The sequence below is a fragment of the Tauraco erythrolophus genome, chromosome 6, assembly GCF_009769465.1.
Source record: "Tauraco erythrolophus isolate bTauEry1 chromosome 6, bTauEry1.pri, whole genome shotgun sequence".
Taxonomy (NCBI): Eukaryota; Metazoa; Chordata; class Aves; order Musophagiformes; family Musophagidae; genus Tauraco; species Tauraco erythrolophus.
In genome coordinates, this window is record NC_141470.1 from 17264901 (window position 1) to 17283158 (window position 18258).

Genomic DNA, 18258 nt, shown 5'->3' on the forward strand with positions numbered 1-18258 from the left:
GTGTGATCTGATCTAGGCGGTCCTGTTCTGGCAGGGGGATTGGACTAGATGATCCTTTGAGGTCCCTTCCAATCCCTAACATTCTGTGATTCTGTAACATACAGAAAAGCAGAACTAGCATGGTGGCTAAGGCAATTTCCTCTGAGAAGCAGAGGTTTGTCAAATCACACAAACAGCTTAATAGTTTTACTTATTTTTATCTGTATTTGCTCTTAGCACATAATTAATTCTATTTTCAAAATGCATGTGGATTTTGAATAAGATTTCACATGCAGATTGTTAGGGAGGTATTCAGAGTATAATCGTGCTCTTCCACACTGAAAAAGGAGTCAGCTGCAGGATGAGGATTCATATTCTAACCATTGAGAGCTCACATCTCAGCCCCAGCTGTGCCGGGAGCTAGAGACGCCAACCAAGGACTGAAGAGAATTTTGTTGTGGAGAATGAGAGAAGGAGACCTGAGAAAGGGAGGGAAGAAGAAAAGCCCAAAGAACTCTTTCAGGTATGTGAAAATGCTGTAAATGTGTACCTCCCTCGCCACTTACAAAAAAATTACACACTTCTCAATATATTTCTTTTTTTTTTCCCCCTGATTAACAAGCTATAGGTACATACTGAAAGGATATATTAAGAAAAATGATAGAAAATACAAAGAAGATCCTTCATTTTTAATATTGAAACAAGAACAAGTAGATTATTAGCAAACTGAATGGAATTTTGCTTTGATACTACAGAGGACTGCAAAGGTAACTCAGTTCCAGAGATCCAAGTACCTAGGTTTACGCTCTTGAACATCACACCTACAAGAGGTCAAGATTAAAATGTAAGTTATGCTGCTTAGGCAGGCGATAAGACCAGGTAACAGCACTGTTCTGAAATGTAAGGTGATTTATTATCAACTTAAGCAATGAGCTCATATAAGCTGAGACCAAGATAATAAAGTAAAATTCATTCAGAGGTGAGAAATTTGCAATGATTTCCATTTGCTTGAGAGGACACAGACACAGGCAATTTTGAACTGACTGCTGTTCAAAAGTCTGAATGAAGATAAAAATCAATCTCTTACTTATTGGGTAGTGCTAGCTACAGCAGACCTTTGAAGAATCCTTCCTTTACACATCTTTCAGCTTTCACCATTAAGAGATCATTTGCATAAGGAAATAAGATCACCCTGAGCTAGAACTTGCAGTAGTAAAAAGATTCCTTGAAACAGTCCCTAGATGCATTTTCACAAGACTGTAAATCCAACTCACATCTTTTCCCCATCTTTGGAAAGAGAGTATTGTGTTTACTGTCAAGAACTTGACAGGTTTGATTAAATCGAATTTGACATCATATCAGTTCAAAATCTACGGCTTACAGAATCATAGAACACATTTGCCTGGTATCTGAAACAGTAAAATCTTCATAGTTGACTCTAATCTTCATACAGAATATTATGAAGATTTGTCATCCAGGAAGACTTTTTTTTTTAAATAGAAACTGTGAAACAACTCCATTTTCATTTTTAAATTGCTTCACTAGAAAACTCAGAGGGAATGAAACCTTTCTTGTAATAAGATTAAAATATAAATTACTAATTATTATTTTATCTTTAACAAATAAACTAGTCACTATGAAATTAATGTAAGCCACAGCAGCCTTACAGGGATAATTACACTTTTATTGATCCATTAAACCCAGAGTATTTCAATAACATATTCAAAAGGCTATTATTTACTCTGTAATCATTAGCTTAGCATAGCACTTACATAGCGAAAGTAAATGAAACATCAGTTTCCTAACTGCTTAGGAAAAGAGATGAAGACAGCAATAACAGAAAATAAATTAACCTGTTACCTGTAAGTTTAGAAGTACTGTCACCTGCTGAAGCTGCTTACTGATGGGAAGTGGTGGTCACAGGGAGACAAAGGTCTCCTGCCAAACAATTGCAGGATACCAAGGAAAGACATCCCATACAAGCTGTACTGAAAGAATCGGTGTCCATGTGCACATCAGTACCCACATTAATCCGCTGTATCCTGAGTAAAATAAGCCCCCTTAGAAAAATCCTGTGTACCACTTCACTGCATAAAAGAAACCTCCTCTGGTACCTAAATCTTGCCTTGTGTTTGAGTTTGAAAGAATCACTGATGTGTGTACTTCAGACTTACCATCGATTAGCAAAAGACACACAGCGCAGATGTGTGGCACCTCCTGGACGGCAGCACAACACTTAGAAATGGCAGCACAACACTTACAGCACTCTACTTACAAAAATGTAGAGTATAACTACTGTTATTAGTCTTGGAAAACCCCCATCACTGAAATATTAGTCTTGTTTTAGCATCAAAAATTAGAATTTGCTAATTCGTATGACATCCACACAGCCTGTTATTTGTGTGTTGTGGAAGAAAGCCAAACCACCCTCAGGGGTGAATGAGGGCAGGTGATGTGTAGAGAAACAGCACTACTTATCGCTGACAGTACATGATAGAAGTGTTCAAAAGCACTTGCGATGGACAATAGAGGGGCCAGCTTCCTCATATTCATCTTTACTGATCCACATTTGCTGAAAAGTGGACAGAGATGCCAATATTGAACCCCCAATCCAGACAGAGTATTTACGTTCTGGTGGTGCAACCATCTAGAAGAGAAGTGCAATCTGTTGTAAATAAAGTGACAAGCAGGTAACACGGTAAACATCTCTATGGATAGAGAAAGTCTTTTCATCATAAAAGCACAACTCCAAGGAAGTAAAGCACCTAAGAGGTAGAAAGGCTGCCATGTTTTGTCTTCCAACTCAAATTGATAGAGACACTATAACGTTACTATGAGCAGACAAATATGGCAGCCAATGAGATATCTGCAGATGGCCCGTATCTGTTACTATTTTTAGTAACAGAGCTCCTAAAAAATTAAAAGCACATATGAAAGAAAATGCAAGTTTTGAAACATTAACCTAGTTGGGCTCTAAATAAAGACCACTGGGACAACACTACACAGAATGGTCTGAGCATTTTTTTAAGGATAAAGAAATTCTTTTATGGAAAAAAAAACAACAAAGAAAACAAACAGAAAACCCACACAACAAACCCAAAACATTGAGATACACTGGCATTGTGTATCTAGCTAAGCACTACATGTAGAGTTAGAAGACCTCCTGCTGATTCCCATCTTAGACGCTGGATTGTAAGTACCCTGGATGTACCCCTTCTTCTGCATGATCCTGTTTCCAGTCCTGCCACTCCGTGTCATGTCCGTTGAGCATGCCATCTGCTGCCTGATACAAAGGGCCCCTCTATTTCACTATGCATTGTCTTAAGCACAAGCCGAAAGGGTCCTTTCAAATAGCTAACGAGCTGCAGACTTTGCATATTGCTTGGATTTTGGATTTATTCTTTCACTCTTTTCATAGAATCATAGAATCATAGAATGGTTAGGGCTGGAAGAGACCTTCAAAGGTCATCTAGTCCAACCCCCCTGCAAGGAACAGGGAACTTACTTTGGGTCCACGTGGCCCTCTGTATCCTGTTTCACCAACTCCTTTCACTGAGAGCTATGCCTTGAAGCCTATAATGTTCCTCGTGTCTTTTCAAGCTGTTCATGCCCCCTTTAGTATTTACAGCTCCATCTTCCCTAGGTTCATCCCTACCTGTCTTGTTGTTTCTGCAGTATCTTTCAAGTAGCCCTTTTCTGCCTCACAGCCCTGTTTCACTGGGAATCCCACAGGACTCTCTTCCTTAACTGTTGTTTTGCATCATCTCAAAATTACCTCATCAACTCTCATGGCTTCAGCAACTATTTTTATTCCAGTACCTCCTAAATCTCTCTTTTAATCCTGCTTTGGTTGGTAAGAGGAAAAGAGATACTAATTAAGCAGGCTGTCCAGGCTCTCCTAACATCAAGACTGGGATGCAAGACCTGGACATTCTCCTATGGACATTTTTATTTGTTTATAAGATCTAACTTCCCAACAAAAGCTTCGTTCATTATAAGCACAGGTGTTCAAAATTACCTTAATCTTCATAGTACTTGGAGCCAAAACTGTAATCTCTTTCTGCATACGATCGCCAATGCCAGGATACATCGTGGTTCCTCCGGAGAGGACATTATTAGCATAGAGATCCTTACTGATGTCAATGTCACATTTCATGATGCTGTTGTAAGTGGTTTCGTGGATACCTGCTGATTCCATCCCTGAGTGGAAAGAAGTTTCAATATGTTATTTCTCTTTGTCTCCTTCTTCTTCTTACTGTTAAAATGAAAGGAAGGCTCACCAGTCCAAGCTGTTTCCCCTAAGAAAACTCCAGAAGAAAAAAAAAAAAAAGCTGTGTGATGCTTAGGAGAGGAAGAAGAAAGATAGAACATGCTCCTCACCTACTTTGTAATCTCAGCATAGTGATTATACAAGCAAAATACACTTGTGAGGAAGAAAGATCCCCATTATCATTTCATACTAAGTTTTCTACTTCCTCAAGTTAAAAAAAAAAAACAAAAACAAAACCCACACAAAAAAAACCCAAACACCAAACATTTAAGGAAAAATTTAAAATGAGGCATTACTGCAACAGTTTGCTATTTTTATAACCTTTTATGATGCAGCTAGCTAGAAGTAGAAGCCCAAATGGCATTTCAGTGAGCTACCTTGCTTTTGAGGTGCTGCTTTAAGCTGAATGCTAGTACAATGAAGTTCACTTCTGGTACTATTTTTTGCTAAAGAAAAGGAATAGACTGATAAAGTTCAAACTGTATTCTCCGGACCGTAAGTACCAGACTTTTTAACTAGCTTAACATGCACATTTTGACAAAGATCTGTGAGACAAGAAATCCTGATTTCCATTGCTACATTTATGATATTGACCACAGTTGAGCACCAACTCTGATCTCTGACATATTTCTGGCAGCCGAATCCATCTGTCTACTAAAGAGAATTTCTCCTGCTGATGTTCAAATACAGAACTTGGAGCTATATTAATGCTTGAATGGTTTCCTTTCTACACACAAACGCAGCTGGCTTCACCATTTAGTTTAACAGAAATCATGCCAAACTGCCTGCAGCCATTTTCCTCAGTCCTCAAGAGCAGAATTTTAGTGGAAAGTGAGAAATTTGTGAGGGCAGCATGAGTTAAGTAAAATGTCAGTCATCCACTGGATAGAATGGGAATTTTAACACTGCGGATAAAACTACTGGAAAATAATGTACAATTTGATTCTGTATGATTAAATTACAGATTAATATAACAAATGGTAAATGGAAGCAGCATCTAGATAAAAAACTCACATAAGCAGCACTGTGCAGTTATGTATCAGCTAGTCAAGATAAAAAGCATGATCTTCTGACAGTACTCTAAAACATCATCTTAGAAACTCTACTCTATTTATAAGAGATTGAAACTATCTTAGGATTCAGGTATTTCTAAACTGAGAGGCATCTTTTTGTCCAGCAGCGATAGCAGCAGTGTCCATAGCTTCTAAAGAATTTATAAAGTCAATAGAAGCTGCATGTTTCTAAGGACATTTGAGGATAAATACCTCAGTTCCTACAGCTGAAGGTTGTCTATACTTCCTAAGAAATTCTTCTTTTCATTGTTTTGACAAGTCCCTAGAAAGAAAAGTCCTGTCCCACCTATGAAGGATGGCTGGAAGAGAGTTTCTGGGCATCGGAATCGTTCATTTCCAATGGTGATGACTTGTCCATCAGGAAGCTCATAGCTCTTTTCAAGAGAGGAGGAGGGAGCAGCAGTTGCCATCTCATTTTCAAAATCCAAAGCCACATAACAAAGCTTCTCCTTGACATCTCTCACAATCTCCCGTTCCGCTGCAGACAGTCAACAAGTTTTAATCAACATACAGTATGACACTAGGACACAGATTCTCTCATGTGCATTTCCCTGAGTTCATGACGGTCGTACAGTGTCCTAGTTTTAGCTGGGACAGTGTTAGCTCTTCTTTTTTAACAGCTAGAAGAGCTCTGTGTTTTGGTTTTACTCAGAGGCTCGCTCTGAGAAGAATGCCGATAGCAAGTTGATGTTTGTGGTTGGACGTGAAACTCCAAGGACTTTTCAGTGTGCCGGAGTGCAGAAGCACGGCGGGATAAGGGGGGAGCATAGTTGGGACAAGGGGGACACGATTCCCCTTGTGATTTGTGGTGGAACTTAAGATTGAGGGCCAAACTGGCCAATTAGTATTCCATATCCTGCAGTGTCATGCCCAGTATAAAAGTGAGGGTCAGCCGGACAGAAGGGCTTTTGCGCTTTGGCTCTTTCGCCGCTTTTGCTCTTTTGCGCTCGCTGCGCTTTTGCTCTATTGCTTTTCACCCCCCCCCCCCCCCCCCTCTCTCCCAGTACTCCCACTCTCGGAGTACTCTCTCTCTCTCTCTCTGTCCCTCTCTATTTCGGGGCCTCGCGCTCGTCCGGGATTGCAGCTTCGGGACGAGACGGGCTTCGCATACGAGGGGGTGGTGAGCATCTACACTGTGTATTAAATCATCTGTATCAAATTGTTCTTATCTCAACCCACGGGTTTCCCATTTTCTCCTTTAATTCTCTCCCTCATTCCTGGGGGTGGGGGAGGGGGAGTGACCGGCTGTGTGTGGGGGGGTCGGCCTAACCCATGACATACAGTTCATCGGATTCTGACCTCTCTCTTGTCTCAACAATGTTACTTTCCATTTGCATTATCAAATTTCCCTCATTGGCAAATAAAAGATATATCGTACTACAGAATACTGTAAAGATTAATGTTTACATTAATGTTTACATTAATGATTTAATGTATCACAAAACCTTGATCAAATCTCCAGAGGTTCATCCATTGCCAGCTACTAACTTTTTCCCTTGTCTGTGGGAGAGGTATGATCAAACACAACAACTTGTTAAATTTGCCAGGAACTTAAGATTTCCTCATGAGGTGGCATCCTTGTCCTTGATGCTCAGCATATATGCCAAAAGCCAAAGTCAGGAGAATCCCATCAGCTGATATGAACTGTTTTTCCCAGGCCAACCTACCGATAGGGATCCTTATGCATCTCACCAGGCACATGCTTGCTGCACAATAAGACAACTAACAAAGCAAAGGTATGCAAAGTGCATCCAAAGCACAGCTCATTACCAGTGGTGACAAAAGAGTAGCCTCTCTCCATAAGAATTTTCATGAGATAGTCAGTCAGGTCTCTGCCTGCCAGATCGAGTCTCATGATGGCATGAGGCAAGGCATAGCCCTCATAGATAGGCACATTGTGTGTGACACCATCCCCAGAATCCAAAACTATTCCTGGAAAGTGAAAGAAAAGAAGCTGGTTACTTTCCACTGATGTACGGTCTCCACATACTCCATATTCTCTGCTGAAACAAGCAACAACAAACAAAGGTGCTCCCATGAAAATTGCTTCTGTCATTTCTATAACTAAAGAGCTGCTCACGTGAGACAAAATTGTTAGCACAAACTAAGCATCAACTGCGTTTGGGGAAAAAAAAAAAAAGCCTTATAACATTCAACAATTTGCTTGTATTGTTCTTGCTCAATGGATGCCAGAAATAATGATCTTACATGGATGCAGAGGCTTTCATTTCAGGAGACCCCTATCACTTTACAGACATGATATAATGTACAAACTCTAAACAAAAATCTATCTATGATGTTAAAAATTTGAATCTGCCATTAAAATAAAACACTCCATTACAGAAAATATAACAATGGTTTATCCGTGCACAGTCATGTTACTTATATTCTTGGATAGGAAATGAAGTACGTTTTCCACTTGAAATGAATAAAGCATTTCTGATACAAACAATGCATACAAATAGTTGCATTTTTAAACATAAAACAAGTATTTACGACATCATAATTCCTGTAAGATGGTGATCCTTTTGTACAAAAGTTTATTGTGACATCAGGCTACAGAGACAGATGGTATTTTAATTTTTTTCCAAAGTATATGAAGACTGAAGGGTTGCTAAGAAGTAATTTATCATCCCAATGCTTGATCAGACTCTAAATGGCAAAAAGAAGAGACCCCTATGCTAATTCTAATGATCGCTTAATGTAGGCGTCATTAGGTGATTGAAATTCAAAATTTAAATGAAACATTTTCATTTAGATACTGAATACTTGTTTGGGTTTTTTTTTCATGAGAGTGGAGCTTAACAATAGAGGTAGGTCTAAAGTAAGAAGGAACCAGGGGTTTGGAACAATGTTGTTAAGATACAGCCTTTCATCTGTTCCTATAGTTGAGACATAGTCTCAACTTTTGAGAGCTTTTGAAGCATAAAGTCATAAATCTACACCCCTACCTGCCACGGTGGCAAGTATTCAGATCCCATATGGCTACCGGTTCTTCTTAATGCACAGCAGTTGCATCACAACCAACACATATCCGTGTGCGTGCCCGTACAGGCATACATGTCCGCCAGAGACGAACAGGTAGAAAATACGACTCCCAGAAAGACTCACCAGTTGTTCTTCCAGATGCATACAGGGACAGCACTGCCTGAATCGCTACATACATGGCTGGCACATTGAATGTCTCGAACATAATCTGGAATGAAGAATTTGAAAACCTTTAGGATCTACACTTAAGAGTATCTGAAGAGATAGTAAATTTTAAATTTTTAAAATTAATACTGCCAGTTAATACTCCTGAGTGGCCTCCTGAACCGTGACTTTTCTGTGAACAGTACATTATGTTTTCTTCAGAATTTCACTTTTAAAAAAAAAAAAAATCACTGAAGTCAGTGGACATCTTTCCATTAACCTCAGACTAAGTCAGATTTTTACTCATAATATTAATTGAAGATGATACCTTGGGATAACTTTTTTACTCTGATGGCAGGACTGCAACGATGCAACAATCTAAGGGTTTTATCTATATATGTATTTAGACACACATATAAAAAATTTGTAGAGGACAAAGCTAGAAGAAGTCAAGAGGAATAATCTATATATTCCCATCTCAAGGAAGAATCAGCCATTCCTGACACAGCTTTGGTTCTGTCTCAAATTCCTCTGCTGGAGCATCCACAGATTCCTCTGGCAAACAAATCTAGTGATACACCATACTAATTATTATCAGAGTTTTCTCGGTGTCAGGCTGAAACCTCACTTGGTCTAGTTCAAACCCATTACATCTCATTCTGCCTCCCCAGCAAACATAACAGTTTATCTTTTCTCTTTAAGGTCACTTTAGCCATATTCTCTTGTCTCATCACTCTCCTCCTCTACTCTAACAAACTCCAGTTCCTTCCATCTCCTCTGGCAGATACACTACAGTTTTTTTTTTGTTTCCAGCTGGACTTCCACTGGAGCTCTGCTAAAGAAAACTGTGAAGGGCACACAGTGAACACGCTCCAGACAATGTTATGTGCTGTATTCTTCCTTAAACCAATGCCACGTACCCCAGGCAGTGCCACCCCATCACTAGTGGTTCTGCTGTGACCACGTTTCATAGAATCATAGGCCGTTTAGGTTGGAATAGACCCTTAAGATAATTGAGTCCAACCATAAACCTAACACAGCCAAGTCCACCACTAACCCATGTCCCTAAGCATGACATCTACACGTCTTTTAAATAACTCCAGGGATGGTGACTTGACCATCACCACTGTACCTGTCAGAGCCACTGGCATCAGGGAGTTAAGCTTAAAATTTGGATTTCATAAGCTAACACCTTTGCCAATGAAGTCTACTTTTAATTAAAAGTATGCTTTCAATTAAAGAATACACGAATTACCAATATTTCAAAGTTAATTAATGTAATGACTTTAATGTAATCAGTAATAAACAATAAACTTTTAAATAATCTCAAAACCAGGACTTATCATTATAGTATAATGACAGAGAAATAGTCCTAGACATGTCTACTATCTGAACCACACCCCCTGGTTGTTATAAACCAGGCTTTTCTTAGGGTCTGTTGTTGTTTATTATCTCCCAGTTGTATTATCTCCCAGTAACGTGTGCTGTTAAGCTCACTACTTAATTAATTTATTTACACTGTTGCTAAATTGATGCATAATCTTCCTATTAAATATATGCCAAAAGTGGGCACGAAGGGAAGTAGAGTGCCACATCTGATTTTCCCAGGTGATTTTATACTTATATCTGTATTTAAATCACACTTACTTCTGGTTACATCACCAGCTAAATTTATAACATGGACTTTTGGCTAGAATGCTGCTTTAAAATCTACAGACCTCAGAAGCTGATTTTTGGTTCTGATCTGAGTTTGCTAAATCAGACTGGGTATGTCATGTGCAAAAGTGTTTAGCAAAGCATCATTTAAGTTTGAATGCTTCACACAACCCATTTTCCCAAGCCAGCACAAAGAGTCCAGCTTTTGAACACTTTGCCCCTGATCGCTGAAGAGATGCTCCAGTTGGGAGTTCCACAAAGCTGTCTGCATGATGGCCTTCAAACATCTTTATTCAAGTCTTAAAAAAAAAAAAAATTAAAAAGGCAGTGATTTTGATACAATAAGTATTTTCTCTGATGCAAAAGTGTTGATAAAGTGATGGTATTTGGGGTAGAAAGCAGAAGCTGGCACAGCATGAACTAAGCAGTTGGGCTACTACAAGTCGAGCAGTCTTGGTGGTCAGAGGTAGACACATGAAAGGCATCGTTGATCCAAAAACTCACACAGAAGTGTGATTCAGCTGCTGTGTGACCCACGATACAGCGCTTGAAAACCCCAGGTTTAAATACATCAATGACTCCTAACTCCATCCAAAAAAATGGCATGAATCCTGGGTTGACATTATCTACACACTGAACTCAGCACCAGAAGCCACCTTAACCTCCAGCTTCCCCATTTCCACAACTGGGCACACACAGAGTCTTGTGAACAAAGAAAATTACTTTTTTAAGAGGTTAGTTCCATATAGCTCACTGTCACACGCAAGTATAAAAAATTTTAGGACCATCCAGAGAACTTGCATGAACAACAGAAACGTTTGCTCTCTCACCATGGCTTATCCAGCATGCTAATCCACACCAAATCTTACAGGATTATCTCCCAGAGGAAGAAGTTGAATACCTGGGACTATTTATTTTTAGCTGCTTCTGTGCAAAAGTGATCTGTGGCACAACATTCACGATTACCTGAGTCATTTTTTCACGGTTGGCCTTGGGATTCAAGGGGGCCTCGGTCAGCAGGACGGGGTGTTCCTCTGGCGCAACCCGGAGTTTGTTATAGAAAGAATGATGCCAAATCTAAAAAGCAAAATCGCTTCAGAAAAGTGTTGTGAAAACCAATTCTTCTGTCCACAGAACTACACAGAAAGCTTTTCAAATACTGTCTTGAGCGATTGGGTTTTTTTTACAGGCATATTAAAACACACCGAAAGCACTCAAGAGCGAATCTGCCAAATACAACTCTATTTTAGAATCAAAATCATTGAGCTTCTACTGTATGTAACAATAGACTATAACCTACACAACGGAGTCCTTCCGCAGTTAGGATTCCCTAAACAGAGCATAGATCATCCGCTCGAAACAGCGGCACTGGGTCATTCCCACCCCCAGCGCTCCAATACAGAAGCTGGGCCAAGCACTGAACTGTTAGACCTGGAAAGACGTCTTTCTCCGCTTCAAGCTGCTTGGAGATTGATAAAGTTGCACGTCATTGCCAAGACACTCTTTAGAAACCTAATTATTTGCACAGAAGCAAAAGGCCTTTTATGCCACAGATATTTCATCCATTAAATCCTGAATCAAACTCTCACGATAGAGTAACTAAATTTCTTAGTCACAGCCTGTAAAGTACTGTCATATTTTTTCACGTTGGAAGGTGCTACCTGTATCAAGTGATGCTGGCTTTGATCATCTGAGGACTACGGCTGCGAGGAATGGAAGGGATTTTTTTCTTGATGCCGGCTCAAAGACAGACTGTTCAGTAACACGACGAAATATTTCTTATCTTCTCTTTTAATTCTTTCCTACCCTTATTTCTTGTTTTTCCCTCTTTTTAGCTCAGCTTTACCTGACTCAACAAGCTTATTTCTGAGCACAAAACATCAGGAGAGTTTTAAGGGTAAGTTTAGCTGATTAATATCCTAGAAATAAGTATTATTATGCTCCAGAACAAACTTAAGTGGAAAAAAAATCTTCTTTAAATTTGAAGAGCCTACAAAGTCAAGAGCTGTCCAGAGATGGAATTGTTCATTAAGAAAATTATCAGACCTAAAAAAAAATAATTTCAACTATTTCAATTAGTCCTAAAAAAAAAAAAAAAAAAGATGTAAATAAATAAATAAATAGATCAAATGTTTCCAGAACTGAGTCTTAGGATGCCAGGCCATTTTCCATTTGAAGGTTTAGAATACAGAGAGAAGTTGAATAAAACATAAAGTAATCACATAAAAGTTTTTAAAAATATATAAATCAGAAATAAGACGACGATGACAACAACTGCCATTTCATACAGGAAAGAATTAAGGGAAGAGAAGGAAACCTCAGCGCTTACTAACAACGTACTGGTGATTTCAAGCAGCGAGGAACAAAGCCGGACTCATAAAGCAGGACCCTGCCTAAACCTCGGGCAGTTTGCAGGTTTTTCCTCAAAACCAGACACACACAACTGGGCACTGTACAGCTCATTAGATTCCACTTAATGATAACCATAATGTTAATGGATAATAATATTCTACAAGAAACAAAAATAGTTCCGTGTTGAATTTTATAGGTCATGAGAATTCAATGTAAGCAGCAGGAACAATAGCGAAGAGAAATTACTGAGGAAGAATTATTCCAACACTTATATTAAACATTTACATCATCACCAGAGCCAGAAAACACTCCATCCCACTGCTTTCCCTCCCACACGTTGCCAGCTCAGTTGCTGGGAACAAATTAATAGTGATGTACAATGCCCTGTATTATCATCCAGCAGAAAACAGAGCAGCCCCGATTTGAATATTGTGAATCGAAGCACAGAAGATGAACGCTTCGTTTCATCGCCTACATGTTCTCCTCTCAATTCACATGGACGTCCGTGCGTCCTGCAGCATCCTCGCTCTCGCTGTTTCTCGCACACGTGCACGCTCAGCCTTATCTTTTGGGGACCTCCCTCTTTTTGTAACATGTGGACAGTTGGGCACTGGACTGTTGTGCCTTTGTCCCATTTTTGGCACGTCATCCAGTAACTCTCTTCTTTCTTCTACATCATGATGCAGTTAGTAGTATGATTTCTAAGCATTGGAAAGAAATTTGTGGTCCAGATTAAAACCATGCAACAGGTTTAAAAATTGGAAGGACAAGGGGGAATATACATGCATATATAAAAGATATTCTCGTAGCATCAAAACTTTAGGAAGTGCATTTGCAAACTGCTCAGCCGTAAGAGCATGTGCACATGTGCGTGTGATACAGAGCTTCAGGGGAAGTTGAGATATACGATCGAATCAGGGAAGCTCATGTATATAAAAAAAAAAAGCTTCTTTTCTTATTTGCAATAATCACAAAAGTTACGCCGTTTCTTGCCTCTTCCCTGCCGCTGCCTTTTTCTCCTGCTTCTTTTTTCTCTTTGTTGCTCATTGCTCATTCACTTGACAGCTGCCTCTACTTTCTGTCCCACTCTGCTCCTGGGCTCAGCCAGAAGTCCAAGCACAACTCAGCGTTGGGGCATCTTTGCCAGCATGTTGCAAGCCTTCTGTCAGAAGGCAGCAAGTTGGGCTAAGAGGGACCCACTTTTACAAGTAATTCCTTCATCCATTTAAATGACAAAGAGAAGGAAAGTTCAAACTACAAGAACTCATATAGTATCTGACCATTATTTGAATTACGGTACTGCCTGAAGCCTCCACCACGTTACACCCTAAAACCAAGCAATCTAGCCATGGGTTTACACTACGGTAAAGGACACATCACCTTTTTTACCTTTTCAAATTCCTTTTCCTAACTAGATTTTAGATAGTCTGCTCTAGCATCCAGCACTACCTAGAGAAAGAACACATACCAGCATGTGTTATACACAGGACAATTTCCAGATGCAGAGACCAATCACTGAGGGATGAACATAAAATAGTGACCTCCAGTTTCATTTTATTTTATTTTTTTTTCCTACAAGGAAATATAATTTCTTGCTGAATGCAGACAGTAGGAAAATGATCAGCAAGAACAACGTAATGGGGTATATGAGGTAGACTTTCTACTCTGCAGAAACAAGCAAGGTGTCCTCCCAGGAAGCAGTGAAATAATTAAATGCAAACACTATGCTTCCATCTAGAGGAGTACGTGAGCAATTTATTTCCAAATATGAACTGAGGAACTCCTGTTGCTTCTGTACCGACTTTGGTCTGTTCACATGGAATGCTCTGTACTTACCAGTTTGGGTTCATAAATATGACACGGTAACTGACCATTTCACCTGGAGACGACAAGGGACTGAACTGCAATCCTGCCTCTAAATAGGAGGTACAGTATTTCCACATACAAGATTCAGATGCTTCCTGAAGAGACCAGGACATATGAGATATCAGAGTGAGAGTGCCCTTAGACCTTCTCCTGCCTCTCCAGTGCCTGCCAGGAGCACATCTCACCACCTGCGCCTGCTCTGGGACATCCTTAAGTGGGCATTTCACTGAGAGGTCATTGTACTGGCCGCATTCCAAGAAAGTTGGGCTACATAGGGAATAAAGATGCCTTCTCACCATCTAGACATTAAAAACTGGAATTGGCAATAGAAAAACATGCTTTGGGGCGGGGGGGGGGGGGGAGGGGAGGGAAATCCCTCTCTCAAAGAGTTAGTACAGGGACAGGAAGCCCCAATCTGTCTTTTCCTCTTTAATTGACAGTGAGAATGTCATATGCAATACGAGATATGGGCATCACCCATCCTCTTGTTCATGCCGGCAAGTACTGAAGAGGCAAAATCACCCCTCCACCTCACAGCTTTTCTTCCCAACTTCAGTAATCTATCTTTAATATATCACCTCTGATGAATCATAACTTGTAATTTTTTTCCACTTTAGCTACTTTCTATCATTGTCAAACATTCTGCCTCAGTATGAACTTCAAGACTGAAAACAGTATGTATGAAGGATAAAACACTTTCACAATATACTTTCAAATCTGATGACTAATAAGCATTTACTTTTAAAAAGAATAGTAACTCTAGAAGTGCCAAGATTTGATCAACTCCTGTACTAGCATATTGTACTACTATCCCTTTACCTATACTGTGATGACAAATTCTTCAAGGATTTTCCCTTTGGTTTGCAAGAAGGTTAATGGCAAATTGAAAGTCTTGGATAAGATGATGCCTCAAGAAAATTACATTAAAAATAAACACCAACCTTTTCCATGTCATCCCAGTTTGTGATGATTCCGTGCTCAATGGGACACTTCAGCGTCAGGATGCCTTTTACTCTGTGCTTCATCCCCTACATAGCTGTCTTTTTGACCCATTCCAACCATAACACCCTGGAAAGGATATTATTCTAAGATTAGTGCAGTATATTATGCACATTAGAGAGAGCATATCGTTTTTAAGTTAAAAGGTCATGTGACGTATTGGACCTGCTACTGTCATTCCAGAACGTACCCTGAAAATGTGCAAGGAATTATAACGTGAATTTATCGGTAACCACCTGCTCTGTACTACCATCCCCTATCAACCCACCAGAAAGAGTAAGGCAGCTTCAAAAAGGAAGGAAGGTTTCTCATGCTCGGTGCAACTAATGTCCATGTAGTAGCCCAGTCAAGGGCAGCACCAGCAAACTCATGGTTCTCCACAAGAGATGAGTCATTTGTCATTGCAGAAAAGAACAAAGAGAAGGAATTGTAGGTGAAAAAGATACAATCTCTTTTCGGGTCCCTAGATTGTTCAACCTGGTGAAGACTCTGGGGAGACCTTCTAGCAATCTTCCAGTACCTAAAGGGTGCCTACAAGAAAGCTGGAGAGAGACTTTTTACAAGGGCATGTAGTGATAGAATAAGGGGCAACGACTTTAAACTGAAAGAGGGGAGATTTTGCTTAGATCTAAGGAAGAAATTCTTCCCTCTGAGGGTGGTGAGGCACTGGAACAGGTTGCCCAGAGAAGTTGTAGATGCCCCATCCCTGGAAGTGTTCAAGGCCAGGTTGGATGACACTTTGAGCAACCTGGTGTAGTGGAGGGTGTCCCTGCCCATGGCAGGGCGGTTGGAACTAGATGATCTTTAAGGTCCCTTCCAACCATTCTATGATTTACTTCACATATTTGTTTGCGGTTTGTGTCTATGCAGTTCCACTATTACCTTTAAATAGTGGTGATATTATTCCTCCTTGCTGGAAGTGAAATGGTTTTGAAAAATATATGTTTTGAAAAAAGGTATTAATTTATACGAAACAGAGACATATTTTCTAAAAGAAAACTCACTGTCCTGGTTTCGGCTGGGACAGAGTTAGCTTTTCTTTTTAGCATTTAGAAGAGCTCCGTGTTTTGGATTTAGTCTGGGATTTGTTATGAGAAGAACGCTTGATAGCGCACTCATGTTTATGGCTGGTGCTGAGACATCAAGGACCTTTTAGCTTCCTGTGATTTTGCCACTGTGCAGGAGCACAACAGGCTGGCGGTGAGTAAAGCCAGGACAAAGGGCTCACAACTCTCCTTAGGATTTGCATTTAGACTTAGGATTGAGGGCTAAATTGGCCAATGGAATATTCCATATCATGCCATGTCATGCCCAGTATATAGATAAGGGTTGATTAGGAAGTTGGGATCTCTCTTTTCTGAGGGGACTCTCTTGGTATCTCCGAGTTCTCTCTCTCGCTCTCTTTTCCAGCCTCTCACTTGTCTGGGATTGCCGTGTTGAGACTTATCTGTTTCAGGATCACTTGCCAGGACAGGACAGGTGTTGGTCACCAAGTGGTGAGCAATTACACTGTGCATCACTTGTTTCTATATATTATTATCATTATATATATATTCATGTATTATTATTATCATTATTACTTTTAATTTTACATAATTATTATTATTAAATTGCTTTTATCTCAACCCATGTGTCCCCTTCCCTTTTTCCCTTTTAATTCTCTTCCCTGTTCCCCAGGAGGTGGGGTGGGTGAGCGAGCAGCTGCATGGCGTCCAGTTGACAGCCAGGTTAAACTACAACACTCGCTTATTAAATAATGGTTTTACTAAGTTTATCATGTTTGCATTAGGAAGCCTATAATAATTGCCCCAAATAATAAAACAACATGTGAGGTAAAATATTCATCAACTAGCATAAAAATATTTAATTTTTGTCATGGATACGTTTTAATTTCATGGATTTGGTAACACAGCTGCTGAGCTGCTTAACTGTGCAAAATTGTGTGCCAGCTCTAATCACTAATAAAAGCCAAAGAAAATTTAAGAGTGTTTTTCAACCACTGATATTGAACAATTCATGGAGAGGTTTAAAATGCGTTCTTCAAAATGCTCAGTATTTAATGCCTGTCAAACCAGGTTTATTTGGCTCAGCAAAAGAACGTACAGAACTTGAGGGAACGGTCAAAAAGAAGAAAAAAAAAAAAGAAAATTAAAACCTGACTCAGGTATGAATAAAATGAACAAAAATCTGCGTCTTCTATTTATAAATTAAGTGTTAGGAAATTAGTTAAGCTGAAAGACCAACTCCAAGGTCAAGAAAAGTCAGATTTATCCTTTCCCGTCCTGTTTGAGTTGATAAAGTGATGTGCTACAGACTTTTTTTTGCAAGTTTATTGGGCCATACTGTTGCCTAATGGAACAAGAAGATGAACTTATCACTATTATTTGTTTGGTTTCTCATGTTAGCAATGTTCTGTTTATCTTTTTTCTTTGTATTGATATAGCAAGTATTAATTAAACCAACAAGTTGGTTGTTTTTTTCTCCATAAGACACCTTCGTATCATTAAAACACTTATGTTCTTCTCTAGTCAAAGCTTTATGATTGAAGAACATCTTTTCCAAAGGATCAAGAAGTTTACCTTAAAGACATGCAACTCAATCCTCCAGTTAACAAGTCAAACTCCTACAAAGGCTGACGGGAGTTTTGCCAGAATAAATCTGATGCTTTATCACTGCCATGTCTAAATTCTCAAAAAAAAAAAACCCAACCCAAAACTCAAAACCAACCCAAAACAACCATTCAAACCAGACACCACTGCCACTTTGTTACCAACCAACCTGATGTCGAGGACGTCCAACGATGGATGGAAACACAGCTCTCGGGGCATCATCTCCTGCAAATCCAGCTTTGCAAAGCCCAGACCCATTGTCGCATACAAGAGCAGTGGTTTCATCGTCATCCCACATAGTGCCTCACAATTCTAGCTGTAA

General features: G+C 39.6%; 1 protein-coding gene across 1 annotated transcript; it reads right to left on the reverse strand.

Moving 5' to 3' along the window:
- Positions 1-2482: 2482 nt before the first annotated feature.
- Positions 2483-18234, reverse strand: LOC104373116 (actin, alpha skeletal muscle B-like). The gene is made up of 7 exons (XM_086613782.1): positions 18106-18234; positions 11077-11187; positions 8434-8518; positions 7093-7254; positions 5609-5800; positions 3998-4179; positions 2483-2626 (listed from the first exon to the last, which is right to left on the reverse strand). Exons 1-7 carry the CDS (start codon positions 18232-18234, stop codon positions 2483-2485), a joined length of 1005 nt encoding a protein of 334 aa, XP_086469908.1.
- Between the last annotated feature and the right edge of the window lie 24 nt (positions 18235-18258).